We start from the raw sequence: 11,867 nt of genomic DNA on the forward strand, positions 1-11,867 counted from the left end.
GGCTGCTTGTCAACATTTGCAATGCCACAGGGTTGTGACAGGGTTCAGGTTGTGGCGCTTTCCATAGACCCCCTATGTCGTCACGACATAACTCGAAGTGACCAACAGATAGGGAACGTCTCGGTTATGTACGTAACCCTCGTTCCCTGATGGAGGGAACGGAGACGTTATGTCCCCATGTCACAACCTCGGACCATCACTGGTTGCCAGGGACACATTCTCGGCTCCTCTGCGTAAAACCTGAATGAGTGGATGCACCTGTCGCCTATTTATACCCGTATGCACGGGGAGTGGCTCAGGCATGCAAAATCCACTAGCCAAATTTCATTGGCGTTTTCTCTTAAAGTCAGAACGGATTGGGGCTCTCAAGTAAACCCGTTATGTCGTCACAACATAACGTCTCCGTTCCCTCCATCAGGGAACGAGGGTTACGTACATAACCGAGACGTTATGTCTGACACTTTAATTCCTCAAGTGTTTTAAAGTTGGATAGATCCTGATAGACTGTTAATATTTTTATTGCTCATCAACTAGAAAAAGTGATAGGATTGTTCTTTCTAAAAGTGATATTGTTGACATTGTTCCTCTGTAGACTTTACTATTCTCCACAGAATTAGAACAATTGTTCAAACTTTATAGTTATTGGTATTGCCCTTGGTGTGAACAGACCTTTAGGCAAAATGCATTTTGGGATTGCTTCCACAAAATATGTGTGTGATGGTTCCCTAAAATTTTAAATTCTAAAATTCCAAAACTATGTATCTACTGTAGGCTAGATGACTAGAACAGCCTTTGTGTTGGGAGCATTCCAATAATGAAATGCTTCTCTAGGCAGCTCACTAGGTTTTGGAACAGAGCACATTTAATGACAGAAACAAGTGATTTGGTGTAAACATAGAATAATGGAGTAAGAATAGACAAACCATGAAAAATATCTCTGCCATCATGAATATCAAGAGTGACTGACCAAAATAGACATGTCCAGAACTATGGACCATATAATAATCATTCTTCATTACTTAAGAAGGGAATACCTGAATTATTTAAATAAAAACGTCTCAGGTTACTTATGTAACCATGGTTCCCTGAGTAGGGAACGAGACACTGCGTTGAAAGTAAAAGCGGAATGAAGAGTAATGACGGAGCTTTCGGCATCTGAAGCCACATATTCTCTCAGAGACGAATCTACTTCAACATATGCTGATAACGGTAAAGAAAGAAGGCGTGGTTTCAGCAACCGCAGTAGTGTTGTTGCAGCCATGTCAGGGAGACGCTGTGTGTTTCTGTGCGAAAGCAAATGCACTTTATTTGGCCTTCCGAAAGTAGATGCAGTGAGGAATCATTGGTTAAGATTTATTTACAACAGAACAGCACAACCCCTTTTTTTAAAAAAAACATTTTAATTGAGGAGCAAAAAGCCTTATCTTTTGTTATCCTCGCAGCGCGTCAGTTATGCGGTAATATTGCGGGGCAAATTAATTGTAATTTTAATTTAATAATAAAATTTAATGATAAAAGTAACTTAATAATAATAATAGACCTAATAAAAATAAGAATGTAACAGGGCTACATTAATTGAAAATGCCAAATCCTCTTAATATTGCCAATAATTGATGTTTTTGACAATATCTCTGGCTATCGTTGATACATGATCCTCGTCTTTCGACGCACCCCAGCAAGGGGAGGTTATCGTGGGGCAGACAGCACGTTGCCTGTTATGTAATTCGGGCTGCCTTGTTGAGCGCAGTGGCACTGAGAACATTATATTTCACACACTTTAAGCTCTTTTATTTTCCAAATGTAATAGGATTAGTCCAACGAATCGTTCGGTTTGTAATGCGTACCGAACCGAAAGCCTCGTACCAAACGGTTCAATACTAATACATGTATCGTTACACCGCTAGAATTTACTCATCTCAACTGCACAATACACAAATTCAGTATTCCTCAGAATGAATCAAAACATTTAAATGCAAACTCGTGAATTTACATTTCCTTAAGATGTGACATTGACAGACGTGAATTTACATTTCCTTAAGCCTGCGATGTATTAATTTAACTTTTATTGATAAAGGGCTTTTACACTTGTAAAAAAATAACTTTTTATATTAAAAACAAACAAACAAGCCCTGGCCAGATTTTAAAAAGTAACCCAAAAGTAGCATAACACATTACTTTCCTTAAAAAGTAATTAAGTAACGTAATTAGTTACTTTTTTAAGGAGTAATGCAATATTGTAATGCATTACTTTTAAAAGTAACTTTCCCGAATACTGTTCATAATATCTTCTTTTGTGAAGGAGAAAGAAACAATCGACACCGAGGTAATGTACTTCTATCCCCCATAGCCTCGTTTCATTTGTGTTAAATTAAACATGCTGTCTACTCTACAGTTTCTTAAGCCCACAATCATCTAGACTGCAAAAGCAGTGTCTCCTTTAAAGTTAAATATTTTAAACTTATAGTATAAGTTTACTATATTCAATATATGAGGAGAAATGTTTCTCTCTGGGGTGAATCAATAAATCTGAACATTCCCCCCTTGCCGCTCGAAGATGAATCTAACGTAATAAGGCCCGGTAATGGCCCTCAACATCGATAAGTCTGAAATTCAGTAGAGATTGGACCATTTCAATTGCTTTCTTGGTAAAAGGTGCAGGGCTCTTTTGTTTGTCAGTGTCAATCATTAGCCTCAAAGTGGCTCAGCTCTTTGTCCTTCAAGCCAGCATCAGGAGAGCTCTTTCATTCTCAAGTACAGGGTGACTCCATCATTTGCCAATTGAGAGGCATAGCTTCAGGTGCTCCATGTGCAATGAAAGCAGATTTTAATCTTTATTCGCAAAACAACTTCAAAAAGTTTGAAGAAAACTTGGCCTCTGTGCCATCAGATTACGGAATTTCTTCTCACTGTTAGATAAACAAGAACCATTTGACCCTATTAGGGATAAACATGCAGTGTGTACAGTCTGTTCAATAGGATGTACTGCTGCTAGATCAATTTACAATTTACGTCAGAATTTACATCTGTCCTTAACCAACCTCATTTGCATTCGTGTTAAATACAGTATGCTGTCCAACAAAGGTCCATCAAGCACAAGAGTAAAGCGAATAGACATACATGTTCTAAAAATGAAAAATAATTACAAACTACTGCTCCATTTAATTCCTGTACACATTGAATTCTAAGATAAATGCTACAGCCTCTGTTTTAGTGCCGTCCATAGCAACCAAAAGTATTGTTAAAAAGATATTAATTACCCATTTGCCTGAAGAGCACTGAATCGAAATTCATTATCACAAAAACTGACCAAATGACAGTATTTTAAGCATCTTTTTTTTTTATGAAATAACTGTTAGCAGTGCTCATTTTGGGGGGTTCTCAGAGAATAGAGAATCTAAAAGGACCTTTCTAACCCTTCGAAGGCAGACAGGCTGTAATTTGAGCAGTGAGTGGTCCGCTCAGGTATAATAGAGGAGTCCTAGCAAGAACTGAAATGTGCTTTATCTTGATGCCAGAGCACTTTCTGCCCAAACGATCCTAGACAGCCTTTTCTAAACTTCAAGTGAGCAGTAAATTATAGCAGTTATATTGTCCTCACCTGAAAGGCTAAATTTGCCGCTACAACCTTTCTATCTTGGTCTATCTTGTCTCGCTTTTGCCATGAAAAACAACTGTTTGGTAGGTACTTGCATCTCTAAGATACATTCAGTTACCAACAGCTCCCAAAAGAAATAAAAAACAAAACAGCCCTCCTCTTTTGGCTTAAACACATTAGCAGGATGAGTACTTCATTTGACCAATAAGGAAGATGGAGAAAAGTCTGTCTAAAATTAGGAGGAAAAAATTTCATTACACTGAAACAAAAAGGAAAAGCACAATGTGCTCTGAGATTACAACTAATACCGTAAGAGAGAGAGAACAAATAAGACGTAGAACAAATAAGACAAGCATTATTTGCTTCATTAGCTGGTTAATGCAGTAGAAACTAAAGGAGGTCCAGTTTGAGAGTCTTTTGTCCTCTGATAATGTTGTAGCTGTAGGTGAAGGAATAAGAGATATTACTATTGATTGAGTCTAAGACAGGCAGCAATTTCAATTCCTGATCACATGGGGGAAAACAGTGTCCGTCACTTGTCATTATGCCTGTGAGCATCAGAAGATGTAGCAGAAGAACAGGATTGTTGTTTCCCAGAAGGATATAGAGGGAAAATAATCAATAATACAAAAATAAAACAAATATTATAAAATAAAAGATCAAATAATGTATAAACCACTCTAAAATAACACTGTTTCAGAGGGAGACTGCATCTCTTTTGCCTCCTTTGAGGACATTGTTTTCTTACTGAGGAAGACAGGCAAAAAGTCCATTGCTGTGATTGGCTACACTGTAAAATAAGAAGAGGAAGAAGAAGAAGAATCCATTAATTGTTATGGACATTTCCATGAAGTCTGAAACACAACAGAAGTAAAATGCAACATCTGTTGTTAAAAAAGGGAATATTCCTACAGCTACATATTAATACAGTACATTGTGCCCTATTTTTGCAGGTTTTATATATAAATATGTAATAATATTCTAATATTAAATGCTCGTTGTAGTACACTCTCAAAAGAAAAATTACAATTGTCACTTGGGTGGTACCCTTTCAAAATGTACTAATATACAGTGGGTACGGAAAGTATTCAGACCCCCTTAAATTTTTCACTCTTTGTTATATTGCAGCCATTTGCTAAAATCATTTAAGTTAATTTTTTTTCCTCATTAATGTACACACAGCACCCCATATTGACAGAAAAACACAGAATTGTTGACATTTTTGCAGATTTATTAAAAAAGAAAAACTGAAATTTCACATGGTCCTAAGTATTCAGACCCTTTGCTCAGTATTTAGTAGAAGCACCCTTTTGATCTAATACCGCCATGAGTCTTTTTGGGAAAGATGCAACAAGTTTTTCACACCTGGATTTGGGGATCCTCTGCCATTCCTCCTTGCAGATCCTCTCCAGTTCTGTCAGGTTGGATGGTAAACGTTGGTGGACAGCCTTTTTTAGGTCTCTCCAGAGATGCTCCATTGGGTTTAAGTCAGGGCTCTGGCTGGGCCATTCCTAATCAAGTCCAATCAGTATAATGAAACACAGCTGGACTCAAATGAAGGTGTAGAACCATCTCAAGGATGATCAGAAGAAATGGACAGCACCTGAGTTAAATATATGAGTGTCACAGGAAAGGGTCTGAATACTTAGGACCATGTGATATTTCAGTTTTTCTTTTTTAATAAATCTGCAAAAATGTCAACAATTCTGTGTTTTTCTGTCAATATGGGGTGCTGTGTGTACATTAATGAGGAAAAAAAATTAACTTAAATGATTTTAGCAAATGGCTGCAATATAACAAAGAGTGAAAAATTTAAGGGGGTCTGAATACTTTCCGTACCCACTGTATACAACTATTTGGGTACTAATATACCTTTAAGGGACTAATAGGTAGCATTTAGGAGTAAATAAGGTAGATGTATCTTCTAGCTTCTATACCTTATGGGTACCACCACAGTGACAGCTACACCTTTTTTTTCTGAGAGTGTAGTGTAAATAGTGTTCCATGTACCATGTAAAATATCAAATGTAACCGGTAAATTCATTTACATTGGACTGAAGATAAAACAAACACTGAGAGGGAACTTTGCCTGTGAATTTCAGAAGTTTAACAACACACAGCGCTGCTGAGCAATGTGTTTCAACTTACAGGTTCATTCACAACAGACTGTAGCACTGTTTTTATTTTGTATTTTCTCAGAGCAAAGAGTAAGCCTCGATTTTTCACAGAAACCCTTGCAATAATTTATGTGGGATATGGGCTTTTGCATTATTTATAAGCGAATGCATTGGAATAAACTTTGCTTTTGCCAAAATTGTGTCAAGTATATATTTCATTAGACATTGTTGGTTTTGCTTTGCAAAACAAAAAAAACATTGTAAATGTATTACAGGATATAAAACATCTCGCAATAGTTAAAAAAAGTTAGAACAAGGAGCTTGGAAAGTTTTGTGAAATTTTATGACTTCCAGCCCCTATTCTTTCAAGTATTTATATCATGTTGGGAACCCATCTGGTACATCGATATTTGTTGCACTTCTCCATTTGATTCCAGCAGTGTAAACAGATGTAATTAGACATGTAAATCACAGCAGGGTCTTTAGCTGTATGCTAATTAAAAGGTGCATTTACAAAGTAGGGAGGGTGTATGAGTTAAATACACACCGGATGCCACTGGTACCGTATCTGTGTTTAGTAGTACTACATTCCACAGAGACCCACTTCTAACTGTACTTTCTGTCTGACTCAAACTTTAGAGTGCAACAGAGGGCACTTGAACAACAGCGTTTACCAAGTGGTTTCTGAAAGAGCAGTTTTTAAGACTGGAGATAAAATACAATAATGATACTTTGATTCAAGCTAACTTTTGTAATCAGATTTTAATAGTAGGGATGTTTGAGAAACCATTCTTCTGTGACGCTACCTTAATATGAATGATGCAATAGCAAGGCTGATAAATCATTTATGCAATTTTTGTTTTCAATGTGATTTTTTTTCCCCCCAACTAGTCGGACTATAAGAAGCGCTGCATGATGTGATTTTATTGCTCATTGGTTTGGTCTCCTGTAAATCCTCCATGGTAAAAATCATATTCCACATATCTGTATATTTAGCATAAAACATATTCATGATTAGATATGGTTTTGTTGTTCTGAACTACAGAAAAATATCTTCCTGGTACACTGTACCAGGAGTAAATAAGCTACATGGCCTCTTTGGATTTCTGTCTTTAAGAAAAACATTTTAGCAGATTTAAAGGGATGATGAAATAATTTCCTCAGTAATGTTTCAAAACCTTCATTATAATAAATAATAAAGAACATACACACACTGTTTGTTTAGACAAAGTGAATAATCTGGAAATCGCATTGGCTACATTTACACAGCTGCAGATTTTTAATATAGAGTATACATTTTAGTTTTTAGTATAGAGTATACATTTTAACCACAAACTTTTGAAAAATAGTGTACATAGTTACAGTATACTATTATACAGATCATTTTTGACCTCAATAAAATCAACCTATTAATTCCATTAATTCAATATTCGATTAACCTAAAATGCTTTATAAACATTTGGACATCTCTAAAGTCACTCATACATAGAATGCTGTTTTAGAGGCTGTCTATATGTTATAATATATGCATTAGTCTCTAGGCAAACGTATGGAAATATATGTGCACTGGAACAAACAATACCTACAGTATGACTACTAATGAGAGCATGCACAGTTCTGTTATAAACTGTTCAGATAAGCAACCAAACAGCAAAGAAATTACTGTAAATGTAAAGGACAGATGACTATGTGTTGTGTGTATGGTTGGACCGGTGATGTACATGGGTGTTGAGAAACATCCGCTGTGTCTGTTTAATTGTTGAGCCACACAGCAGTGCTCCCAGATCTCCTGTAGGAGGTGGACAGAAATATTGCACATCAGTGGCATCTGTAAACTTGTCTGACAATGTTTAAAATTCTCTGCAACAACAAATTGCCAGTGGTTTATTTATTGCCTTAAACATACAGAGATTGGAAGGCTAAGCTATAAGAAGACAGTTGAAGTATTTGTGGAAGCTCTTGTGCTCTCTCATGCTACAAAGAGGATCAAGATGCCTCTGAACCACAAACATGCTGTGGTCACGGTCAGCAACGATGAATAACTAATGGACAGAGGAAAAAATAAAGAGAAAGAATGAAAGACAGCAAAAGAGAGAGAAATGGTCATGATTTTGCCTTATCTTGAAGAAGAAGCAGTGATGTGTGAAGCCGAAGATGCCTCTGAACATGCACAGACTCAAACTCTGTCCTTTGTGGATTACAGCTGGCCTCTTCAGGCATAAACACATACGCACAAACTTTCCCCAATTTTTCACCCCTAGGCAAAACTATAGACTGACTGCACTTTGTTTTTCATGGAAAGTAGTTTCATGTTGGCATGCTGCTGTTGTGTTTTTGTGCCAAGGTCACGACTGGCTGATTTCCACACAAACTGTCAGATGACCCCTCACTCCATCAGCAGCTGCCTCAACGATGACTATCAGGCCTGCCTTGCATCTTACACCAGACTCATTGGTGAGCTGAAGAATGTTTTTAATCATTTTGTTTGGGATATAGATATACAACAGAAATAAATGCAGTGAATGTTCATAAACAATGTATGTATGCATGTATGTATGTATGAATCTATCTATCTATCTATCTATCTTATCTATCTATCTGTCTGTCTGTCTGACCTCAATATATAATATTTATCAGTAGATAGATAGATAGATAGATAGATAGAATGTACAATAATTTTAAAATTATTATTATTATTATTATTATTATTATTATTATTACTACTACTACTACTACTACACATAAACTACCGTTGAAAATGTTGGGGTATGAGATTATTTTATTTTATTTGGAAAGGAATGAATACTTTTATTCATCAAGGATGCATTAAACTGATCATAAGTGAAAGTAAAGACTTGTTACCATTAATTTCTATTTCAAATAAATGCTGTTCTTTTGAACTTTCCATTCATCAAATAATTCTGAAAGAAATGTATCATGGTTTCCACAAAAAAATAAAAAAAATAAAAAAATAAAAAATATTAAGCAGCACAACTGTGAACAACATTGCATCACTGGAAAAAATTGCATTTTAAAATATATTAAAATAGAAAACTGTATAGAAAAATATTATTGTCTCCACAATATTACAGTACTTTTGATCAAACAAATGCATCTTTGGTGAGCATAAGAGACTGCTTTAAAAAAACATTAAAATAATTTTACTGACTTTTGAACGGTAATGTATTGCATAATATTAGAAAATGTAAGTCATTGTCAATAGAGCTTGAGAAAAGTACTATTAATATTTTATCGAACTTTTGTGCACCATCTTTAGTAAACATTAAGAGCACATCAAATATAATTAAACTGAACAAATATTAGTTTTTTGACTCATTCATTCATCAATAACAAAATAGACAAAATAGTCAATAACAAAAAGACATATAAAATATTCTCAATTTTACCCCTGAAAAGTAATGCTGATGCTCATATTCATTTAATAGTTTACTGTGATACACATTATTTAGTAACCTAGAATGACTTATTTTGTTTGATTTGTTCTCCTTATAGGTACAGACATGACTCCTAACTACATGGACTCAGGTCACTCAAACTTCACCATCTCCCCCTGGTGTACCTGCAGGGGCAGCGGGAATCAGGAGGAAGAGTGTGAGAAATTTCTACAGGACTTCAGAGAAAACACCTGTCTCCGTAAGTCTTTCTTCTTTTGTTATTAAAGCTTTTCTTCTGTAAAGTCTGTCCCTGCAGCTTCAGTTGCCACTTAGCTTTCAGCTTTCTCATTCAATTCAGAATTTATACTCAGCTTTTTGAGAAGTAATTGAGGATGCGGTACTTATATGAGCATGCGGTTGTTTAGAAATAGGTTTCTTTGCTACTTCTTAAACCTGAATGCTGCAGCTACGGTGACGGTGTTTGAAACCTGCCATGTTTTGTGTTTACTTTCCATTACAAAATTCATTCCATGTGTGGAAGTTCTACCCACCTCTAGAATCATAAATGTCTGATTGTTTTGTAATTAATGTCATGCTTGTTAGCAGAAAGTAAACATGTTCCAGCCTGACATGTTATCATGTGCTGTTACAGGACTCCTTTTTTGGCATTTCATAGTGATAATGTGTCAGTCCAGTCATTTAAACAGACTTTTATGGCTTATTTTAAAATAATAATCTAATTCATTCATTCATCATCTAGATTTACATATTTTAGATTTAGTTTAACAGAAATGTGCTTGGTTTGAAAGAGAATTCTGTATGAGCTATTGACAATAGACTATGGACCTTTTTTTTTGTCCACGAATTTGCTAATGTGACTGCCCTTAGTAAAAATGTTATATATTTAAAATACATTTATTCCATACTAAATATAGTTCAAATCTATTAACATATTTATTGACATATCGCTCAAGATTTACTCATATAAAAATAATTAAACTTTATTCGGAGTATCACTTGTGCACAATGCACATTTCTTAATATTAAGCCTACAATGTGTTTTACTGTCACTACTGATGAAGATTGGATGATCTTTGAATAATATCAGTCTTTAAAAGCAAGATATTTAAAGTGTACATGAAGTATACTTGCAATAGTTCCACATTAGCACAAATATACTTCAGCATATCAGGGCAGTCGTGGCCTAATGGTTAGAGAGTCAGGCTTGTAACCCAAAGGTCACGGATTCGAGTCCCTAACCCTAACCCACGACTGAGGTGAGACCCTTGAGCAAGGCACAGAACCCCTAACTGCTCCCTGGGCGCCGCAGCATTGGCTGCCCACTGCTACAGGATGTGTGTTCACGGTGCGTGTTTGTTCACTACTCAGTGCTGTGTGTGTGCACTTGGATGGGTCAAATGCAGAGCACAAATTCCAAGTATGGGACGCCACACGTCATGTCATTTCCTTTCCTTTAGTTGGGCTTAAGCACTACTTCCGCACAATTAAAGTGCACTAAGTACAAAATTAGTTGTTCCAATTTAGCAGACTTTAAGTATACCAGTTTAGTATACCATAAGTACAATCGCAGGGTATTTTATTAAGTAAATAAATATGTAAATGTATTTGTAGTATACTCAGCATGAAATAAATGTATTTCAAATACATTTTAGTACATTTATTTGGCACCTTTAGCTTTGAGATAATATGTATGCTAGTGTTCTCCTAAACAGTGACTACACATTTAAATTTTACAGTATTGCTGTACATGGAAAATGGCCCAAAATAATTTTGTCCAATCAAATGCTCTCTAGCAAAGGCTTAGCAACTAGCAGGATGTATCAAATCACAGTTCATAGAACATGTAAATGATTGTTTGTCTGAGTTATGCTCAAAGAAAATACCAATAGATTACATTGATGCAGTTTCCTGCTAAGTTGACAAGAAAAGGCCAACTTGGAAAATAATGTTAGAAAATAGACTTTGTGTATCAATGGTTATAAAAAAAATTGCATTATTAGATATAGGCAGATCAAATTATTATTAACAGGAGGCAAATAAAAGAGAATCTAAGATGAAGAAATTCCCCCCAAAAAGTTTGATTGCTTGGCAAGAATATCTTCCAGAGAGTGAAATAAATAACAAAGTGGAAAAATGAAAACATAAGATAATAAGCTACAGAGCTTCAGGCATTAGCTCAGGAGACAGTTCATCCGATATCCCACTGTGAGATAGGCTGAGAGAGATTTCTCAAGTCAAAACAAGCATGGATACAGCATAATTTGCATGGATTTTATGTAGATCATGGCTCTCTTACCAAACCTAGCAAGCTGCTTTCGTAGACTGCATTTTAAGGAATTGTAGGCATGCTTTTGATGTGACAGTTGTTGCAAAAATAAACTATACCTCAATTTAGGTGAATTGTAAGGTAGCATCAAATACAACATATCCTTACTGAGAACATGATAATCCCATAATAAACTGGCAGACACAATTAATGTCCTGGGATTTGATGTTAGTAACATACTAATATGAAACTCTTTTGAAATCAATAGTCTGCTTCACATTAGCAGCATTATTCTTATGGTGTTGGTAAATGGCTGTTAGTGAACTTGTGTTTTATGTCATAGATACAAGCTCATGGAAGCAGTAGACAGCAAGCCAGCTCACATAATTTTAAGATAGCCTGTGTGTGTGTGTGTGTGTGTGTGTGTGTGTGAGTGTGTGAGTGTGTGTGTGTGTGTGTGTGTGTGTGGGGTG

The 11,867-nt window shown here is 35.7% G+C and overlaps 1 protein-coding gene across 2 annotated transcripts in view; it reads left to right on the forward strand.

Annotated features, from left to right (window-relative positions):
- LOC107712470 (GDNF family receptor alpha-2-like) overlaps positions 1-11,867 on the forward strand; it is a 75,548-nt gene that overhangs the window by 52,744 nt on the left and 10,937 nt on the right. For both annotated transcript variants that reach the window (XM_016517728.1, XM_016517729.1), the window contains exons 5-6: positions 8,057-8,166; positions 9,226-9,366. In XM_016517728.1, the coding sequence (XP_016373214.1) occupies positions 8,057-8,166; positions 9,226-9,366 (251 nt within the window). The remainder of the gene's footprint in view (positions 1-8,056; positions 8,167-9,225; positions 9,367-11,867) is intronic.

This window comes from Sinocyclocheilus rhinocerous, unplaced genomic scaffold (genome assembly GCF_001515625.1).
Source record: "Sinocyclocheilus rhinocerous isolate Xijiao unplaced genomic scaffold, SAMN03320098_v1.1 scaffold87, whole genome shotgun sequence".
Lineage (NCBI taxonomy): Eukaryota > Metazoa > Chordata > Actinopteri > Cypriniformes > Cyprinidae > Sinocyclocheilus > Sinocyclocheilus rhinocerous.